This window comes from Engraulis encrasicolus, chromosome 9, assembly GCF_034702125.1.
Source record: "Engraulis encrasicolus isolate BLACKSEA-1 chromosome 9, IST_EnEncr_1.0, whole genome shotgun sequence".
In the NCBI taxonomy this organism is placed as follows: domain Eukaryota; kingdom Metazoa; phylum Chordata; class Actinopteri; order Clupeiformes; family Engraulidae; genus Engraulis; species Engraulis encrasicolus.
In genome coordinates this window covers 48,327,694-48,350,193 of record NC_085865.1, presented here as the reverse complement: position 1 = coordinate 48,350,193, position 22,500 = coordinate 48,327,694, and the positions used below count along the sequence as shown (strand labels likewise).

The following is a 22,500-nucleotide window of genomic DNA, read 5'->3' as shown; positions in this document are numbered from 1 at the left end:
ACCGTATGTCTGCTACGTTATTTTTCTCTTTTTCTCTCGTCCATCCCCTGTTCCGCGCTCTCAGTTGTATTTGTCTCTCCTTCTGTCACTCTCATGGTCTCTGTCCATCTCCTTCCCTTCCTCTCTCCATCTCTCTCTCTGATCCTCCCATCTTCTGTCTCCTCTCTGCTGAGGCTGGCTGGCTGACTGCTGCTTGTCTTTACAAAAGCCCTCCTTGACCCACGCTGTGCCCTCCTCCTTCTCCTCCTCCCTCTCCTCCTCTTCCTCCTCCTCCTCCTTCTCTTCCTCAGCCCCTCCTTCTCATCCTGCTCTCCCTCCTGCTCTTCCTCCTCCTCCTCCTCTCTTTCTTTTGTTCCCCTTCGTACCCCCCCCCCTCCTCTTCCACCTACTCCTCATCCTCCTCTTCCTATTTCTCTCCTTCCCCCACTTTCCTCATCCTCCCTCCCGATCATCATCCTCCCCTTTATTCACATCCTTCCTTCTTCCTCCTTTCCTTCCTCGTCCTCCTCCTCCAACTCCCTCTCTGCACCTTTCTCTCTGTTTTATCTCTCTCTCGCTGTTCATCTCTCTCTCTCTCTCCATTTCTTCTCTTCTCTTTCTGCCTTCAGCATGGTTTGGTGGTGCTGCATTACTGGGCCACTGATCCGGGCCGGGCGCATCCTAAAGTGACTGCACCAATAAATAAGTAAACAAATAAATAAATACGCCCCTGCACCCCACAACCCCAAGGCCTGGCTCACATCCACTGACACCAGCAGTGCTGGAGAGAGGAGAGGAGAGGGGGGGGGTGTACGGGAGGGGAGGGGAGGAGAGGAGAGGAGAGGAGAAGAGGAGAGGAGAGGAGAAGAGAAGAGAAGAGAAGGGGAGGAGAGGGGAGGGGAGGAGAGGAGAGGAGAGGAGAAGAGTAGAGGAGGAAAGGGGAGGAGAGCAGAAATGCTGAAGGGAGAGAAGGAGAGAGGAGAGGAGAGGAGAGGAGCAGTGCGGTGTGGCCTGGCCTAGGCATCGCGCCATGCCTAAAGAGAACGTGTGCTCTGGGGACCGGGTGTGTGTGTGCATGTGTTTGTGTTTGTGTGTGTACACATGGAAGCCAAGCCAGTGCTCTTTAGCAATGTTTATTTTGGTTTGTTTATCCGTCATAAATATGGAGTGATGCAGCATTTAGCAAGTTTAGGAGCCTGTGTTTGTTTTTTGTTGTGTTTGCATAATAAATAACACACAAATGAATGCTAATACAGATGGCTTTTTTATCCTTATTATTTTTCAATTAAGGTTATTCTTTATTAATAGAAATAGAGGTACTTGCATTTTTAAGATGACTTTTGGGTGCTGGTTGGAACAAGGTATCTTTTGTCTTTAGGGGAATCATGTCTTTTTTGTAACAGGAGTGGGGGTGGGGGGAGTTCTCAGCTGCTTCCTCTGTAGTGGAAATCAGACATTTCATATTCAGACCCCAAGACTGGTGTGTGTGTGTGTGTGTGTGTGTGTGTGTGTGTGTGTGTGTGTGTGTGTGTGTGTGTGTGTGTGCGTGCGCGTGTGCGTGTGCGTGTGCGTGTGCGTGTGCGTGTACGCGTGTGTACGCGTGTGTACGTGTGCGTGTGTACGTGTGTACGTGTGTACGCTTCTGTTTTTCCAGCTCTGTTCCTCTGAACACACTTCCCTCCCGGTTGTGAGTGGTGTCTGATTTCCGCCAGCTTGTCATCTTCTTTACATCTGGATATTATTATTATTTTATTTTTTGTTTTTTGTTGTTTTTTAAAAAAAAATCTTTACTCTCCAGTCCCCACCCAGCAGCGGCTCTCTTTCTCAGAAACGCGAGTACAAAGTGTATAGCACACTAGATTCTTCCAAGTGCCGAGAAAGGAGGGAGGGAGTTTTTCCAATCCCCCCCCCATGTTGTTCCCTTCTTTTGCGGTCGTGCAAATGACCCCCTGGAGAGCGGAAGAAGAACAGATGAAGGAGGTGGAGAAAGAGAGGGAGGGAGAGAGAGAGTGTGTGTGTGACAGCAAGACGGAATGTGTCTATGAAGAATAGAGAGAGAGGAGTGGAGAATGAAAGAGAGTGAGTGAGGGAATGTGGTTTAAGAGACGGAGAGGGAGAGCTGGAGAGAGAGAGAGTGAAAGTAAGTGTGTGAAAGAGAGAAAGAGCGAGACTGAGAGATGGAGTGTGAGAGAGATGGATGCAGAGAGAGAGAGCGAGAGAGAGAGAGAGCTTTAAAGCCTTTTATTAACACTATTCAGCCATCATACATTAGCACAGTACAGCCACTGCCCAAAAGCAGACCAACACCCCCCCTATATGTTCATAATCATCCCTCCGTCCCCCCCAACCTCACACAACACCCCCCCCCCACACACACACACACACCAAACGTTTGAAAATGTCTCCAAATCATTGACCAAGTGATAATACAAGTATTCCACCTTAGAGAGAGAGAGAGAGAGAGAGAGAGAGAGAGAGAGCGCGCGCTCTCTCCCTGCTTCCCTATACTCTCCCAGTGATAGAAATAGCATGTGCCGCCATGGCGTCTCCTGGTAAGGAACAGAGGCGTGTATTGTTTGGCTAGAGAAGGCCTGATGAAATGAGCCCCATCTTATGGATCCCTCCGAGAGGAGCCCAGCACAACTCAGCCACGACTGAGCCACGACTCAACCACGCGTCACCTATAGCTCAGTTGGGCTGCTGCCACTCCTGTAGTAGTCATACATTTGTCTACCACTTCTCCAGCTCTCCCTCCCTCTGCGCCTGTCCTCCCTTTTCCACAAACTCACCCCCACATTTATTTTTCTCTTTTCCCTGTCATTTCTCATTTCTATCTCTCTCACTCTATCGCTCTCTCTCTCTTTCCCTCTCTCTCACTAACTATCTCTCGCTCTTTCTCTCTCTATCTTTTTTGCGCTCTCTCTCTCTCTCTCTCTCTCTCTCTCTCTCTCTCTCTCTCTCTCTCTCTCTCTCTCTCTCTCTCTCTCTCTCTCTCTCTCTCTCTCTCTCTCTCTCATATGAATGGTAAATGGATTTTAAAAGCAAAAAAAATCCCAAACCTCTCTCCTGCCCCCTCCCCTTTTCACTTCAGTTCAATTCAATGACAGTGGGGCTCTAAATTATTGGCATGACAAACGTAAACAATGTGTATTGTCGAAACATTTCTAGTTACTCTAAGTAGTGTGTTGGCACTGCAGTAATGTGTGTTGCTCTGTCTGTCTGACTACCCAGGCTCCACCCTAGTGGTGACCAGTGTTAATTTTGTCAGCTTTTTTTGATTTAGTCGTAGTCTTAGTCACAATGACGAAAATCAATTTTAGTCTTAGTCATATTTTAGTCATTGCCTTCCCAATTTAGTCTTAGTCTTTGTCTAAATGACGAAAATCAATTTTAGTCTTAGTCAATTTTTAGTCATTTTAGTCATTTTAGTCAACACTGTACATAATAGAACTTCTCCACACACTGCTTCTATTTTTAACATATATCATTGACTGGACAGAATAAACCTTCTCCGCGCACTGCTTCTCTTTTTAACATATATCACACTGTGCAGAATGAAACTTCTTCACACACTGCTGCTCTTTTTCTCTATTGTATTTAACACCAGTGTTAATTTAGTCAGTTTTTTTAAATTTAGTCTTAGTCTTAGTCACAATGACGAAAATCAATTTTAGTTTTAGTCATATTTTAGTCATTGCCTTCCCAATTTAGTCTTAGTCTTAGTCTAAATGACGAAAATCAAAAAAGGGCTTTGACGAAATATTTTAGTCATAGTCATGGTTGACGAAATTAACACTGGTGGTGACGCAACGCCTTCGGCTCAGCTACACTCACTAAGGCCAGGAGCTCGTTCGGGTAGAATCTGGATCCCGCTACAGCGGGAACTCCACCCACTTTGTCGGGAACTAATCAACTTTGAGCATTTCCAACCGTTCTGTGTAGAGGCGTGTTCAAAGCAGTGACGTTGTTTAAGCAGAGATGTTCTATTGGGGACTAAGAAATGTTTGGTTTAAACTTTGGCTCAGCCTGTTCTACCCTCGACCAGTAGCAAACCAAGGTAGGTGGGTCAACCATGCCGTTTCAGATTATTAGTTGTTATGCTCTTGGTCAGACCAAGTCTCGAAGAGATTTGAAAATCATGATGATAATCAGGCAACTGTCTAACTGCGTCTCCAAGCATTTGCTCATCGACGTGTACATAACCTGATTATCATCGACTTTCAAATCTCTGACCAAGAGCAAAACAATTAACGTTTCCCAAACAGCATGCTTGCTGCTGGTTCATTGGTTTCCGACAAAGTGGGTGGTGTTCCCGATTTTTCCGGAGATCAGAAAATTTTACATTGCTCTTGGCCTGTCTAGAAGCAACGCCGAAGGGGTTGCGTCACTAGGAGGGCGTGGCCTGGCTAAGTGTTCATACATTTACATCTTCTGTCTTCCTTTTTGCTCTGTTTATATTCTGCCCAGCAGCATCTCTTTATCTCCAACTTTGTGGCTATGTGCTTTTTTTGTATCTTCAGACAGCAGACTAAAAATACTTACATTTCTGTCTAACTGACTCTTGCTCTCCCTCTCTCGCTCTCTTATCTTTTCCTTTTTATATCTCCCTCTCTCAGTTTCTGTCTATCACTCAATCAGTCTCTCTCTCTCTCTCTCTCTCTTGCTTTCTCTGCTCGCTGTCTCTCGCTCTCTTATCTTTTTCTTTTTATCTCTCCTTTCTTTCTATCACTCAATACGTCACTCTCTCTCTCTCTCTCTCTCTCTCTCTCTCTCTCTCTCTCTCTCTCTCTCGCTCTCTCGCTCGCTCTCTCTCGCTCGCTGTCTCTCGCTCTCTTATCTTTTTCTTTTTATCTCTCCCTCTCTCAGTTTCTTTCTATCACTCAATCAGTCTCTTTCTCTCTCTCTCTCTCTCTCTCTCTCTCTCTCTCTCTCTCTCTCTCTGTGTTGGCGGTCCTCCAGGTTTGTGTTGAGGGATGTGGCCTGGTAAAGATGCTCTTTGCCTTTTCTCATTACGCTCTCTTGACACGCCGCAATTGAAATGTCATGGGAAGAAGACCGGATCAACAATATTCTCTCTATCTTTCCCAGCTGCACCTCCCCCCCCCCCTTGTCTTTCTCTCTCCGTCTGCCTCCCTACCTCTATCTCTTTCTCTCTCGCACTCATTCTTGTGACAGTCTTTCTCTCTCCATCTTTAGTCCTGCACTCTCTGTTTCTCTTTCTCCCCCACCCCATCTCTCTTTCTCTCTCTCTCTCTCTCTCTCCCTCTCTCTCTCTCTCTCTCTCTCTCTCTCTCTCTCTCTCTCTCTCTCTCTCTCTCTCTCTCTCTCTCTCTCTCTCTCTTTCTCCACAGTTTTGAGATTATTTCCCTCCTGCTGTAGGTCTCTGGCCCCCTAAGGCTAATCTAATTTGCCTGTATGCTATATGAGTAGGAGCCGCTGTGATGTGCTGTGCTGTGCTGCGCTGCGCTGCGCTGTGCTGTGCTGTGCTGTGCTGTGCTGTGCTGTGCTGTGCTGTGCTGCGCTGCGCTGCGCTGCGCTTTGTTGTGGTGTGCTGGGCTGTGCTGGGCTGTGCTGTGCTGTGTTGTGCTGCGCTGTGCTGTGCTGTGTTATGTTTTGTTGTGTTGCGCTGTGCTGTGCTGTAGGGGAATGGTTGCTGGAAAGTGACCAAAATATCCGTCTTACGGTGCTTGCACACCGCAAGCGTGAGACGTCCACTTAATGTGTCCGGTATCAGTCCGAAACGTTTAGAATACATGAAAACGGACCATCCCTTGCACACAGGAGCGTGGTGTAAGCACGGCATATGTCCGGCCCTGCAAGCGGCAGACCGGACATGTCCGCGATGCTCCTTGAAAATAGAAGAGTCTATTTTCCTGTGCAGACGTCCATGTTCAATGAGCGGGTTCCATTGATGATGAATGGCTGCTGCCCGCGGACGCTGACTGTGCAGCGTGCAAGGCAGCCCGTGCACCTCTCAGACTCACGATGCTCCCTCCCGAACGCGTTAAGCGAACGCGAATATCTCTCTGTGTTTCCACCGTTAGTCAGAGAGTAACTTTTATTAAATAGGAGTTGACTAAATAGGAGACGCCTGCAGAGTCGGAGTTTCGATTCCTGTTGCTTCACTACACACACACACACACACACACACACACACACACACACACACACACACACACACACACACACACACACACACACACACACACACACACACACACACACACACACACACACACACACACAGAGACTTGCATTCACAAATTCACACGCACATACATAACACGCACAGTCGCACACACACACACGCACGCTTGTGCACACACAGACGTACACGCGCGCACATACACGTGCATGCATGTATATACACACACAAACACACACACACATACACAATATTACCATATCTGATCTCATAGCCTTTTATCGGGTCTTTTTGAAGCACAAGAGGGCTAAGTGCTACTGCCCCAGTTCCATCCTTGATCTATGATGGCTCAGCAGGTGTCCACTCCAGGAGAGGGCCCCATCCGTCACTATGCAGACGTGAAAAGAGAGAATAACGGACAATTCAAGACAATGAGCTGAAATCTGTCCAGTGTGCAAGGAGAGGGGAAGATGCGCCAAACATCCCTCTGCCCTGCTGTGCGATTCTCTGCATTCATCTTTAGAGTTTTGTTGGTGTATATGGCGGAGAGGAGAGGGGAGGAGAAGTGAATGGGATGGGAGAGAAGAGGAGAGGGGGATGTGGAGAGGAGAGGAGAGGGGGATGTGGAGAGGCAACATGATCTCCAAAAATTCCGTGCTCTGGACACGGATGTTAAGGACACAATGTCCAGAAACACGGATTTTGCCAAAATTCCGTGCTCCTGGACACGGAATTATTTTCCGTGATGGACACACAGAAGTGCTCTCTCTATACTCCCACAGCTCTATGTTTCCACAGTCTTGTGTTTTCTCAGGATTTTTCTAATTTCAAATTTTTTTATTTTTTTTTTAAACATTTCTTACTGACAGGTTAGGGTTAGGGATTGTTTTGGTCTGGACACAGCTAGTTTTTTTTCATTCATTATATGAATTTGATAGCCTAGCAACCAACTGGAAAAGGTATTTCTCAAAAATATGTCTTTAATGACAGGTTAAGGTTTGGGAATGTTTTGGTCAGGGCACAACTTAAATTGCTATTGCATTATTTTGTTTAGGATTAGCATTTGGTATGTATTTTCTAATGATGAGTTAACACAGTGCAGTGATAATAGCCTATAGAAAGCACTTCTGTGTGCCCATTACGGAAAACAATTCCGTGTCCAGGAGCACAGAAAACAATTCTGTGTCCAGGAGCACGGAATTTTGGCAAAATCCGTGCTCATGGACACGGATTTCGTGCCCTTAACATCCGTGTGCAGGAGCACAGAATTTTTGGAGATCAGGCTGGGAGAGGAGAGGAGATAAGATAAACTTTGTCAGTTTGCATGGAATTATATGAATGCACATTAAATACACATAAAAGACCGTGGCCAAACGGTAGGGCACTCGTCTACCATGTGGCTGACCCGGATTTGATTTCCGGCCCGTGTCCTTTGCCGGCCCCTCCCCGCCTCTCTCTCCCCACTCGCTTCCTGTCACCATCTTCATTGTCCTGTCACAAATAAAGTTCTAAAAAAAGACAATATGGCCTATACAGTCTTGTCATCAAGGTCCATAAGCTGTTAGGGGACAGAGGAGGGAGGGATTGGGGCAGAGATGAGAGGAGAGGAGAGAAGGAGAGGACAGGAGAGAGGGATGGGAGAGGGATGGGAGAGGAGAGAAGAGGAAGGCAAAGAGGCAGACAGGCTGACAGGCAGAAAGCTTGGCTGGCATATTTATGGCTCATGCAGAGAGACAGGCAGTCCAAGAAGCATAGAAGGAGTTTGAATGCAGACAGACAGGGAAATAGGAAGATAGACGAGCAGAAAGTGAAAGTGAAAGTGAAAGCCCATTGGGAAACTCCAACTCCCATTGTCATTGTGACACAGCACTCCAGAGCACACAAGTGAACACTGCACACTGCACACAACGAAATTGCATTTTATGCCTCACCTGTGCAAAGTCTGATTCCGCAACAGATTCTATCAAACGTACCTGTATACTGTCTTTTTTATCAACCAGCTTTTTGTTGCTCCACTTCAAGTAATGCTGAACCCGATGTAAAAGTCATCACTGTGACCATATAGTAACTCATAAAAATGTTAGTAAATTAATGTTTGTTCAAAAACGTTTTCCGTTTTCCGTTCATATAAACAATTTCCCCTTTGGTCTCTCAAGTTTGATAAACTTATAAATACTATACACTCTGCAAGACCGACAAGAAGGCAGGCAGTCAAACACAAAGGCCGATGGGGAGAGAATACACACACGCGCGCACACGTGGGCACACGCGCACATACAAGCAACCCATAAGACACTGTGTGTCTGTCTGTGTCTGTGTCTGTGTGTGTGTGTGTGTGTGTGTGTGTGTGTGTGTGTGTGTCTGTCTGTGTCTGTGTGTGTGTGTGTGTGTGTGTGTGAAGCACTTACCCACTGCGGGCCTCAATTAAGCACTGGTAGCTACCTGTGTACTCTAGCGCCCAGACTATTTTTAATGGCCTGGCGGGCCCTTTTCCTTTAATGGTCTGGCCATGTTTGATGGTCTGCCACTAAAGAAGCAACACTCCGCTCAGGGGGCATTTGAGGTCAACACACACAGAGAATGCCACAGCCAATCAGACAGTGTCCCGCTGTGCTGAAGTTTAAAAAAGAAGGCGAAAGATTTATAAACTAGCTTTCACCTTCCTGCTTTATTCTTTAGCCACAGATGCCAGGCCAAACCAACATAATAATTGCTAGAAGGACAGTATATTATACCCAGTATACTACTGCATAAAGTAGGCCAATACTGTAGGCTATTTTTTTCTCAATATATTCAAGTTTAATCTGAATCATTGTTTCACTATATAGATAGTTTAGATACTATTATTAGTGTAAAGCCGGATCACACCGCACTCTCGATTAAAAGGTGCCAAACATAAACAAAAACTGTGTAAAATTGAAAGAAAAATGTCTGCACACTTAAATCCCCTTTGTGTTCTTTTTAATAGGCCAAGCTTTCGGTCTACTGACCTTCTAACTGAGCCCTGAGGAAGGTCAGTAGACCGAAAGCTTGGCCTATAAGAACACAAAGGGGATTTAAGTGTGCAGACATTTTTCTTTCAAAGATACTATTATTAGCCAATATTTTAAACCACCTCTTTCAACGGAAGATACTCTAAATGTTAGTTTTTAATGTTTTCATGAGGTAAAATGAATTCAAAACTTAAATTCTGTGCTCTGTCTCTGTCTCTGTCTCTGTCTGTCTCTGTCTCTGTGTGTCCCCGTGTTACCCCTGTCCCCATGAATGAAACAGGAGAAGCGGTGTAGTATCAGCTTAGCCCACAATAGTAATAATGCACCTGCTCCACTAACTCTGCCTGACTATCATGCAAATACAGCACAGCTCACTGCCTACACTGCCTGGACTCTGCAGTGGGCTCTCTACAGCCCAGCCGACTGACTACACTGATACTGTTCATTTCAGGCCAACCAGAACTGTGCCCGTGCCCTCATCAGTTACGTTTGGAACTGAAGTGCTTACCTGCGAAACCACCGACTTGCATTCTAAACTTTCCGGCACATGACTGTGTATTACCCGGATGAACCTGCTGTCATCCCCGTTGTCGTCACGTTTTCGGTTTGCAATCACGAACCGACTTTCTGACTCAAACGCTGACTCAAATGCTCAAACCTGTGGTGTGAACACGCCAGCCAGTGCGAGATCAGGAGAGGGAACGGGCACCGGCACGGTTCTCTGTTGGCCTGAATGCACCTTAACTGGACTCTCTGTAGTGGCCTCTCTGAGCTCTAACTATATTGCTGCTACTGACCACACAGTCTTATTTGGTGATGGTCACTCGTCAATGCTGAGCACACAGTTTGTTTTGGTGGTGGTTACTCGTCAATGCTGAGCAACACAGTCTGTTTTGGCGATGGTTACTCTGTAATTGCCTGCTGGTGCTGAACTCGGCTCTGTTTTACAACTAAAATTTCTAGCTGACATTTGGTGTGTTTAATACACAAATGTGATTGCTGTATAAAGGTGGTCACATATACATGTCTAACTCGACATGAGTGGTTTTGGTGATGTTCTTGTATAGGGTCTGTTGTACTTTTGTTGTCTTAATATGGCTTAAAGGTACACTGCAGGAAATGGTCAAAAATGGTACTGCAACTATGCTGCTCATTGAAACTGGGTTGCCTATTGCCAAATTTGATCTGTTCATGAAAGTTTACTAAGTAATAAACAAATATAAAATGTTCCTAGTCATAATGAATACTTAGAATTTGATGGTGGTGGTAAGTATTCATGAAAAGGGTAACATTAGTAAATAGGTAGCATGAGTTCTGGAAATAAACAACAAAAAATCTTACACAGTGTACCTTTAAATAGTTTACTGTGCAGAAAATTGCTGTGGTTTCATACAGCCAGGTGATGCAAGCTCAATACTGGACCCTTGTTTTCGCATCATAACCTCAAGTGTACTTTTCTGTTTTTGGTTTGTTTATTTGTTTGTTTGTTTTTTCTCCTCAAAGGTGTTCTAAGTGGAGTACGCTTTTGGTGCCACTCAAGAATACGCTGTGAATAATGTGTTAGAGATCACGGTAACACTTAACTTGACACCGGCATCATATGTATGGCATAACGTGTCATAACATTGTCATAATGCAGTCATGAATGTGTCATAAACAATTGTTAATGTCAAACTTTGTATTACTTTGTCTTTAAGTGAAATTCGGTTATGACATAGACAGGCCCAACAATGACAACTTTTCATGGCCATAAAACGTTAGACATTGGCATTATGTTTATGACTTTTTCGTGACACTATTATGACACTGTTATGGCACTGTTATGTCATGACGCCAGCGTCAAGTAAAGTGTAACCGTGATGACTTGATTAACACTTTATTCATGAGCATTATTAACCTTTTGGTGTTTTACGTACATACTGCAATTGCCGCTTCATGAAGTGTCGGCAGGATTAGTTTGGTCTATTTGATTGGGACACATCTTGAGTATTGACCTACGGTTCGAAACACCCCACGATTAAATGTGAAAAAAAAGTTTTAAAATAATAATGATATTGATTTGAAGCTTGGGAGCACCATCACATCATGCCATGTGTTTGTCATGTCATGTCATCTGGACTTAAGGGTAACAACTTTGAAAGGGTGTATCATGATACTGCCTTCTTGCATCACGATACTGTATCATGACTCTGTGCCCATGGCCGTAGGGACATATGAGGCTAGCGAGGTCCGGACCTCGCCTAACGTGAGAGGTTTTTAAAAATATATATTATTTTAACGGCAAATATGACCAACTGAAACACACGAAAACATCTATAAACCTTTGTGAAGCGTCCTTTGCAAACTGTGGTTAACCTCCATGTGCTATGTGTTCTAGTTTTGCCTTTGTGTTCTGTTGTTGCGAGTAGACGAGATTAATTAATATTGCAAGTGGTGCGACTCGTGGGGGAGAACGCAACTCAGCCGACATCGCAAGTGTTTGGTCGCGTTCGTGACAGCGCATTGCGCAATGCAAACTTACCATGCTTTCTGGTTAGAAAATGCATTGAAATGGCAAAGCGTTTGTGTGCAGCCTGAGCAGTAATGTGCCGTCACGAACGCGCCCATTAAGCACGCGCTTGGTGAGATCTCCGCAATCAGAGAGCCCGCGCTCGGTGAGATGTCCGCTAACAGAAAGCCAACCGTTGTATACCTAAAGCTCATGCATAACAAGTAGGCTATGGTGTTTTAAAAAGCCATTTGAGTCATTATTTTAAGAAGGCCGGCTGCTGCATCAGCTGCTGCATAAAGGTAAAAGCTGAAGGTAAAGGTAAAGGTAAAAAACTGATAGAGGAGGTCACCGGAACATCTTCAGGTGTGGATATTTTACTGTTAATTTGGACAAGTGCCAAGACTATCGACGTTGCCACGTCTTGGTCAGATATCGAATCAATCGAAGTAAAATATCAACACCTGAAGAGGCTCCGGTCAATATTGTGTCTGTATAGCCGTGACGCACCAGATGGCAGGAGCGCGGAGGATAGGCTACTTTTCTTTCTCGTTGATAGACTTTTGTCTTCAGCACTTACGTCTGAAGAACTATAACAACAACTAAACGAAAACAAAACGTTTGATGCGACTCGAAGAAGAAAAAAGTTTACTCCAAAATAGGTGGTTTGCACTACAGAGATAGCTATCCCTGTACATTTGGAGGAAAACAGCTGAAGTGTAATTTCATTTGGAGAAAAAATATGAATGGCTGAGCAACTTGCCATTTGAGGATGCAGCTTATTGTACAATTTACATCTGGGTCAAACTTTACTTTCCTTACAAAGGGCTTTACTGACTGGGAGAATGCTGTTTATGACAAAAGAGGCATGATACCAAGCATAGCCATTCAAAGGGAACAGGCTGAGTTGGCTGAAAACTACAACATATTTATTATACATGTAGGCCTACATATTTACTATTTCACATTAGGCCTATACATTCATATAGGAGGGCCCTATTTATATAGGCCTATGTAGTCTATATTTATTTTTTTATGAATTATTTTTCAATATATACTTTGTATTAATAAAAAAAAATCCGGCGCGCGCTCCGCGCGCATCATGGACCTCACCTACTTCACAGGGCTGGCTACGGCCATGACTCTGTGCATCACAATTTCTCTATTCCATACAATATTGCTGAAGCCCTAGTAACGTCAATATTGTCCACCTGTAGTTGACTCTTCAGTAAGTTTTGCTGGTGCCCTCTCTACTCTTCACTTTTACGCTGATATAAATACAGTTCATGGGGAACTACACTAGATCTAGATTAGGCCAGCCTGACCCCGAGACTGTTTTGACGCGGTGGGCTCAGCCTCAGCTGTGTGAATGCATCTGCCCGTGCCAGACTCTTGTTTTGATGTCACAGGCTATTGTCCAAAGGCATCCGACCGTACGGCACGGGGAGACTGTGTTCTGCTGGTTTGTGTGGTGTGGTAGTGTCGCACTGTGCCACTGTGTTGTACTACTGATCGTGTGTGTGTGTGTGTGTGTGTGTGTGTGTGTGTGTGTGGTGTAGCAGTGTTGTGTTGTAGCCTACTACTGATCTTGTGTGTGTGTGTGTGTGTGTGTGTGTGTGTGTGTGTGTGTGTGTGTGTGCGCGTGTGTGTGCGTGCGCGCAGTGTCGCAGTGTTGTGTGATGTAATGCCAGGGAGGGCAGTCTGCAGTCTGTTGTCTCTTATCCAGACGCTTGTTTGGGTTCTCCCAACTCCGCTGTAAATGCGGCTGACCCCAGGGGGCTGTCTGTCTGCACAACATCACTGTACATTACATTTAGCAGACATTGTATGTTGTTGATTATGTCTCCTGTTGTAAGTCGCATCAGATGCTGTTTGGAGAACTGAGGAGAACTCTGAGCGCACGGGCATAACAACAAGTTTGGAGTGCAAGCGAATTGGTTTGAGTCATGAAAGGAAGCTCACTCTACTCTTGCTTGCTTTCACCATTGGGTACAATTTACAGTTCAGACTGTGACAGTGTTTGTCCACTGTGTTGTTGTAAACTGGCTACAGGCGGACAAAGATGCGTCCACTTGTTGCTTATTGAGGAGTAATGGCAGAAACACGATGCCCAATTTATCCATTGTTTCCTAGTAGGGATATCACAATCCGGTAGTAGAAGAAAAGCACAAATATGAAGAGAGTAACGTTAAAAAATGGCGGCGAAGATTGTGTTTTTTGGACGATTTATAGAAGGCGTTTCAGACGGACAGACCGACGGACAGACATACCCACTTATAGAGATGCAAGGACGCATCTAAAAATGTGACAGACAGTGTTTTGGACTGTCTCTGTGGTGGTGTTGACGCCTTTTGGAGCTCTTTCATTTTTTTTAGACACCGCAATGTGAGAGCAGCTGATTGCACTGGGCTCTGCTTTTGATGTGCGAAGGCTATTGTCTCAGTGCAACAGACTGGACTGAGCCCTTGTTATGATGTCTTAGACTTTGATGTTGTAGACTACTTGTGTAGTGGTGCGCTACTTTCTTGCCGTGATGTAAGTACGGCTGACAAGACTCGATATTGTTGTGACCAGGGCTCTAAATTAAACACGGCCTAATGCTGGTGAAGTTTCACTTTGGCTGGTTGAAAATAAAAACTTAATAGCCACTTTGACCCATTATCACCTCCGCCAAGGAGGTTTTGTTTTCGGTCGCCTTGGTTTGTCTGTCTGTTTGCTTGTCTGTCTGTCTGTTTGTCAACAGGATAACTCAAAAACCTATGAATGGATTTGGATGAAACTTTGTGGAGATGTTGGAAATGACCAAAGGAACAAGTGATTACATTTTGGTGGTGATCCGGATTACGAACCGGAACCAGGATTTTAATAAAGATTCTTCACCATTGATAGCCTACAAATCTAGACAACCCTAGTGACTGCAAATTGAATTGCGGGACTAGGGGTGTAAATAATAATCGTTTCGTATCGATGCATCAATCTTACAGCCAGCGATTCAATTAATCGATTAAGAAGAATCGATTAAGAGAATCGATTATCATTAATCACTAAATCGATTTTTTGTTCTTATTTCCCTCATTTTGGGAGGCATTTCATGTTGCTTCTACAGTAATAATAATACTGAGTGTGATGATGATCTCCCTCAAATAAAAGGCAATGTAGATATTTCAGCTTTTGTTCATTATTTTAACATTTCACACATAAGTCAAGCCTGTAAAGTAATAAAAATAGGAACTTTCAATTTGATCAAGGAGCATTCTTAGGTATCGAAAATAATCAAATTTCTGGCCTAAGAAATCGATATCGAATCGAATCGCCACGAAGGCTCTGATGTGCACCTCTATGCAGGACAGGGCGAATATTGACATTTCAGTTTCCTGACAGTTTCCTTACTTCACATAAAGAAGGCAGAAAGACTTAAAATAAAAATAGGGTGCAACATAGTCAAATGTTCTATCAAACAGCTTCCTTGGCGGAGGTCTGCACTCTCTGAGTGCATTTCTAGTTGAGTGTCTGTTTGGCTAGTAAGATTAACATCTACTAGTACTTACCATTTGCACTGGTGGCGAAAAAAGTTAATTGAGAGCCCTTGTTGTGACTATTTGTTTGGCTGTGCTCTGCAGAAGACCACTGCATGTATTTGGCTCTGCTCTGAAGAGCACTATTTGGCCAAACTGAGATGTCTCATTTTGTGATGTTGATGGTTTTATGCGTTTTGACGGACAGCCATGGCCTAATAGTTTTTGGCTCTTGGTCTTTGGAATTGGAGGGTTGCAGATTCAAATCCATATCCTTTCATGGCTGAGGTGTCCTCGAGCAAGGAACCTCAAATTGCTCCAGGGACTACAGTTAATTAACTGTGAGTCGCTTTCGATAAAAGTTTCACCTAAGTGTAATGAAATATAATGGTGTTTTATGGTTCTTTTGCAGGCTCGGTGCTAGATGTGGTCAAGCACATCATCTCCGGAACTCTGTTTTTGTTTTGTTTCGGTGGTGGATGGTGTTAACGATTGTACTTGTTTTGTGGTTGTTTTTGCAGGCTCGGTGCTGGACGTGATCAAGCACATTATCTCTCGGGGTGAGCACAAGACCGGGGTCCTGGACGAGGCCAGTATCGCCACACTGCTCACGGGGGTGCTGCAGGGCCTGGAGTACCTACACAGAAACGGACAGATCCACAGGTAAGCACACCTGAGTTATTATGTCAACATAATCCACAATCATACTAACGGATAGATCCACATGTGAGCACTCCTGAGTTATATAAACGGCACAATCCTACATCTATGGCCAAATATACTCTTGTATCACAGTTTGTGTGTTTACTCATGGATGTGTACAAGAGCACAGACAGGCCTAATTAGAGATGGCCCATCTACGTTTCTGTATAGCCGTACTTACGAACAGATCCCCAGGTAAAAACCTCTCCAGACTTGGCACACATCCACAGCTAAACGCAGGTCCACAGGGATCAGTTCCTGCACATCAGTTCCACGCACGCACGCACGCACGCACGCACGCACGCGTGCATATGCACACACATCCACACGAATGTGCACACACACATACACACACACACACACACACACACACACACACACACACACACACACAGACAGACACGCACACACACACAGACAGACACACACACACACACACACACACACACACACACACACACTGTACATACTAAATGCATTCATGCGTTGACCCACGAATACCACACAGCAGGTACCATGGCCTCTCGAGGTAGCCACATACTGTGTTTGTGAAGTGATTGGAATGCATAGACCATAGGGCACGCAACACATTGGGGTATCGGGGGCGGAAGAGGTGACCCAATACACACCAGCAGCCCCCGTGGTATGATGCTCCATGTCCTTTTAAGGGCTCTGGAGCAGGAAGGGGGGGTTATGACCCTCTGCCCTCTCCCCCGCTGTGGGGGAGTGGTGTTGGGGATGCATGGCCATGCCCTTGGCCTCCCCCACTGGGTGTCTGACATGGGGATACATGTGTGTGCACTGTGCATATGCTTCCCTTCCCCTTTGGCGTGTGCGTGTGTGTGCGTCTGTGTGTGCGTCTGTGTGTGCGTCTGTGTGCGTGTGTGTGCGCGCGTGTGTGTGCGCGCGTGTGTGTGTGTGTGTGTGTGTGTGCGTGCGTACGTCTATGTGTGTGTGTGTGTGTCTGTGTTTGCGCGTGTGTGTGTGTCTGTGTGTGTGCGCGCGCGCGCGTGTGTGCGTGCGTGCGTGTGCGTGTGCGTGCGTGCGTCTATGTTTGCGTGTGTGTGTCTGTGTTTGCGCGTGTGTTGGTGTGTGTGTGTGCGCGTGCGTGTGCAAGTGTGTGTTTGCGTGTGGGTTTGCATGTGTGCTGTACACACACAAATGCGCGCGTGCACACACACACACACACACACATACACATACACATACACGAACACAGTCACACTCACGCATACACGAACACGGTTATACATACACAAACACACACACACACCCAGACATGCGTAAGCACCCTTGCCCTATCCCTCCAGGGGGGGTGTTAGGTAGGACTGCATATATGTGTGTGACCCCTCGTGTCATCTTTGAAAGGTACCCTATGTATGCATGTCTGTCTGTCTCCGCGTGTGCATGTGTACACACATCAATGACTGTACAACTATATTCAGTTAATGGTGCACACCATTGCCCTCCCCCTCCAAGGGAAGTCTTTTGTAGGGATGTGTTTGTGTGTACATGCCCTTGCTCCTCACCCCGGTGAGTGCGTGCGTGCGTGCGTGCGTGCATGCGCATGTTTGTGTGTGTGTCTGTGCAGAACACGTACCCTTGTCTTCACCCCTCCAGGGGGGCATGTTTTGCAGGCTGACCCATCCATGTGTCTCGAGATATGTAGCCTTGCCCCCTAAGCCCCCTTCACCGCCCCTCCCCTCAGGCGGTGTGTGTGTGTGTGTGTGTGCGTGTGTGTGTGTGCGTGTGTGTGTGTGTGTGCGTGTGCGTGTGCGTGTGTGTGTGTGTGTGTGTGTGTGTGTGTGTGTGTGTGTGTGTGTGCGTGTGCGTGCGCGCGTGCGGTGCATGCCTGCATGGGTGGATGAGCAGGGCCGCTGACAGCTTTGGCTGGGCCCAGGGCAAAGCCATCTGAAAGGGCCCAGTCACCCAATGCATATAAATGTCATAAGGACCCAGTTCTGGGCCCCCTCCTCTATTTCTGGGCCTGGGACAACTGACCCCCTCTGTCCCCCCACCACCCCTGTCAGCTTCCCTTGAGGTGAGTTATGGCTGAGGTCTCAATCAGGCGCTGAGGCAGTGGGTGCAGGAGAGAGCCTGCATTAACGGGCAGCACGCCCATCCGTCATCCTCCCATCACCCTCCCTTCACTACCCATCAGCCTCCCATCATCCTCCCTTCAAGTCATGTCAGGTCAAGTCGGTTTCATTGTCAATTTCTTTACATGCGCTGGTCATACAAAGAATTGAAATTACGTTTCTTACTTTCCCATGCAGACAGACATAGACTCTAGACTCTAGGTGTGGACATAGACAATTAGACATAGACAGTAATACATAAATAACACTTAGAGCAGTGTTTCCCAACCAGGGGTACGTGTACCACTAGGGGTACGTGAGCACACTGCAGGGGGTACTTGGAAAGAAGCAATTTTATCAAATGTATGGAGCTTAGTTATATTGGAATACAAAAAGCGATATAGAATATGACTTAGGGGGTACTCATGGCACAACGAACAGGCTTAGGGGGTACACAAGACAAAAAAGGTTGGGAAACACTGACTTAGAGTACCTATACAATACAGACATATAAAGTGCAAGACTGTGCAACAGCAGACAGAACATATATTAAAAAAGAGGTAGTGTTGTGCATTCCAGTTGTGTCCTCTTGTGACGATTCTGATATAGTGATACTTCACCGCCCATCACCCTCCCTTCACCGCCCATCAGGCCTGGAGACGAAGGCAGACCCATAGGCTGGACTCTTCCTCTCTTCCGCCTCTCCTCTCTTCTTCCTTTTCTCTCTTTCCTCCTTTCCTCTCCTTTCCTGTCGTCTTTCTCTGCTCTCCTCCTTCCCTCCTCTCCTCCCATCCTCCCATCATCGCCAGGCCTAGAGACGGAGGCAGACTTGGAGGCTGCCCTCTTCCTTTCTTTTTTTTCTTCTTCTTCACTCCAGTGTTCTCTTCCTTTCTCCTCCCCACTTCCTTCTTTTCTCTCCTCCTCCCCACCTCTCCTCCTCCTCTCCTCACTGCCATGCCTGGAGACGGAGGCAGACCCGGAGGATGGCCTCTCCCTCTCTTCCACCTCTCCTCTTTTCTTCTTCCTTTACACCTCTTACACCTTCTGTTCCTCATCTCCTCATCTTCCATCTTCCTCCTCTCCTTGCCTCATCCTCTGCACCTCTCATTTCCCATCTCCTCCTCCCCTGCTCTTCTCATCTTCCTGCTCTCTTTATCACATTCTCCTTTTTCTTATTCCTCCCTACCTCCCTTTCCTGCCTCTTTGTCTTCTCTTCCTCCTTTCATCCTCTTCCTCCTTCCTTCTCCGTCACCCTCTCTTCTCTCTTCCTCTTCTCTCTTCTCCACACCTGTCTCTCTTTTCGCCACCTCTAATCCTCTCCTCTTCTTCTCCTCCTCTCTTCTTCACCTCTCCTTACTTCTTCCTCACCTCCTCTCCTCTGCCTCTTCCACTTCCGTTCCTCTCCTCTCCTCCTCTTGTCCTCCAGCTCTTCCACTTCCTCTTCTTCCTCCCCTCTCCCGTTCCTCTCCTCTGCTCCTCCTCTGTACCCGGACCTTGGAACTCTGCCTGCTTCCGCCGAGGCTGTTGCTGCTGTCGCGTGCTGTGTAGTGCAGCTGGAATTCCTAATGAGTGGTGTGGCAGGGTCGCTGACAGCTTTCGCTGGGCCCCAGGACAAAGTCATCTGAAAGGGCCCCCTACCCAATACAAACAATGTAATAGGGACCCAATTCTGGGCCCCCCTATCTCCCTGGCCCCGGGACAGCATACCCCTTTGTCCCCCCTGTCTGCGTGCCTGGGTGTGGTGTTGAGTGGTGCACTCAGTGTCCTGCCTGGCCGGCTGTGATTTATGACAGGCAGTGGCCCAGCTTTATTTCCGGGAGGATACACACCTTCACTTTCTCTCTCTGTCTCTCACTTGCTCTCTCTCTCTCTCTCTCTCTCTCTCTCTCTCTCTCTCTCTCTCTCTCTCTCTCTCTCTCTCTCTCTCTCTCTCTCTCTCTCTCTCTCCTTCTCTCCTTCTCTCTCTCATTGTTAATATTCACACGCTCCTGGTAAGGGAAGGGCGGTTTATTTATCACAGCATGCTTAGGGAGGGAAAAAAGATCTCTCTCTCTCTCTCCCCTAGCACAACAACTGGGGGTCAGGTCTTTGAGGAACCTTGACATGTTGCTCGAGACTCTAAAAGCTTCCTTCCCTGGACACTTGAGGGCGTCTATTGAGTCTTCTCTATCCAGGGGAATGGTGTCAGAGACTGTGGGGTTTCCTGGTTTTAAAATATCACCGAACGTAACTGAGGAAGCGGTCCAAGAAAATGCTTTACTGACATGGACTGGGTACAATGGGGTGGGTTTTTGCACCGTGGGGAAAAAGGTGCTCTATCACATGTGTGTGAAGGTTGCTTATCAGTCGCAATTGAACGGGCGGCCTGATACAAAGTGGAGGGCGTTCTTTGGTACTAGCCAATCAATATCGCCATCCTGGAGGATGCTTTACAAGTCTCCCATCCCAAAACGGTCGGGCGATCTTCAATGGCGTATATTGCATTGTGCCATACCTACGAAGGTTTTTGTTGCAAGGGTGGGGGTGAGGACTCCAATCTCTGTACATCGTGTAATGTGCCGGAAAACTGTGTATCATGTTTTCTCAGAATGTGACAAATTGAAACTGATGTTTGACCTGCTCATAAGAGTGTGTGATAAATTTGGTGTAATTTTTTCTAAGGAAATGTTCATTTTTGGAGTTAGGTACGCCAAAAGAAACAAATATGTATGCACCTGTTTAAATTTCCTCATAGGCCAGGCCAAGATGGCTGTATGGAAATGCTGTAAGCTGGAGCAAGAAGGGAGGGTAGTGGAAATAAGTGTTATGTTTAAGACTTTAGTTGAGGTTAGAATCTCAGCTGAATTCGCTTATTTTCAGTTGATAAAGGACCTAGAGCTGTTTGAGAGGAAATGGTGTACGGATAAGGGACTTTGGACAGTGGGGGGCAACCAGAGGCTACTGTTCAGTTGGGGATAGTTAGCTTGGGGCTGTGTTGTTTCTGTTCACAAAGAATGTGTGTGTTTGAGGTGTAGGAGAGGTTTTTTTTTTTTCTCCCTCCACATATGGTGTGTAATTATATGGCTTAAACGTGTAATCTGACCTGCGGAAAATGATACAATAAATGGGTGGTTAAAAGTAAAAAAAAAAAGTCTCTCTCTCTCCATCTCTCTCTCTGTCTCTGTGTTCATCTCTCTCTCTCTCTCTCTCTCTCTCTCTCTCTCTCTCTCTCTCTCTCTCTCTCTCTCTCTCTCTCTCTCTCTCTCTCTCTCTCTCTCTCTCTCTCAAAGCGATGTGGGCAGGTTGTCTATTTTTCCTGCCAGACAAACTGTCTCCTGACGATCCGCCAAAAGGCTCAAATGAAAGCCTCAGATTAAAAGCTGGCCCATCTCTGATCACACTCATCAGTGTCTCAGTTTTAATATTGATGGCCTACCCTCTTTTTCTGTGATTCTCTCACAGCCTGTGTTTCTTGCCGGAAGAGGTGTGTGTGTGTGTGTGTGTGCGTATGTGCGTGTGTGCGTGTGTGCGTGTGTGTGTGTGTGTGTGTGTGTGTGTGTGTGTGTGTGTGTGTGTGTGTGTGTGTGTGTGTGTGTGTGTGTGTGTGTGTGTGTGTGTGTGTGTGTGTGTGTGTGTGTGTGTGTGTATGCCCGCACGTGTAGTGTAGTGTAGTGTAGTGTGCTTAAATAATGCAGGGGCCTCTTAGCCTCTGGAGCAGCCAGGCGACCTGGACCAGAGTGGAGTGGAATCTCACTGAAAGGAAAGAAGGGAGGAAGGAAGGAAGGAGAGAGAGAGAGTGATGAAGAAGGGATGAAAGAGAATGAGAGGGAGAAGCTATGTGCTTGGGGGAGAGTGAAGGAGAGGGAGGGTGAAGGAGGGAGAGAGAGCGTGAGAGAGACATTGAGGGAGGGAGAGAGAGAGAGTGAAGGAGAGAGAGAGAGAGAGAGGGAGGGAGGGGGAGGGACGGAGAGCATGTGACCGAGAGGGTGAGGTAAGTATGGATGGGAACGGACGGAAGAGTGTAGTGAAGATATTAAGAGGGGAGGGAGGGAGGGAGGGAGGGAGGGAGCGATAGAACTGGAGGAAATGTGAGATTCGTGATGAAGGGAGGAAAATTAATGAATGGGAAAAGGAGAGGGATAAAGGAAACCCTGAGAGGGGCGAGAGGAAAAGCATAAGACAGGGGACGGAGGAGAGTGTGGGAGAGCGAAAGACACAAACCGTGTGAGATGAAGAGTGGAATGGAAAGTAAAAAGAAAAGACAGGCCACAGTATGTTTTTTTCCCCTCACACACGCAATTCACTGACATAAGAGCCAAAGGTGAAAATCATACTCTAGACCAGGGGTGGGCAATTATTTTGCCGCCCGTGGGCCGTATTGGGTTTAGAATATTGACCGAGGGGCCGGATGCCACGACAACTTGCCCATGTCTATACTAAAACATAGTGTACGCTGAAGTAATTTGGCAGCAATTATATTCCTGCACATTGTAATTATATGTATTTAGATGAAGCAAAAGTCTTTGGTTAATATTAAATTCACAAGACTCTGGTTTTAGGTATAGCATTTTAAGAATGTTGAGTAGCCATTTGAATTTGGATTTAAAAGTTGTGTTTTTGT

General features: G+C 46.3%; 1 protein-coding gene across 1 annotated transcript in view; it reads left to right on the top strand.

The window, feature by feature from the left end:
- The window catches only part of oxsr1b (oxidative stress responsive kinase 1b), a 179,784-nt gene that overhangs the window by 88,605 nt on the left and 68,679 nt on the right, over window positions 1–22,500 (top strand). Inside the window, exon 4 of the mRNA XM_063207311.1 lies at window positions 15,642–15,783. Coding sequence (XP_063063381.1) covers window positions 15,642–15,783 — 142 coding nt within the window. The remainder of the gene's footprint in view (window positions 1–15,641; window positions 15,784–22,500) is intronic.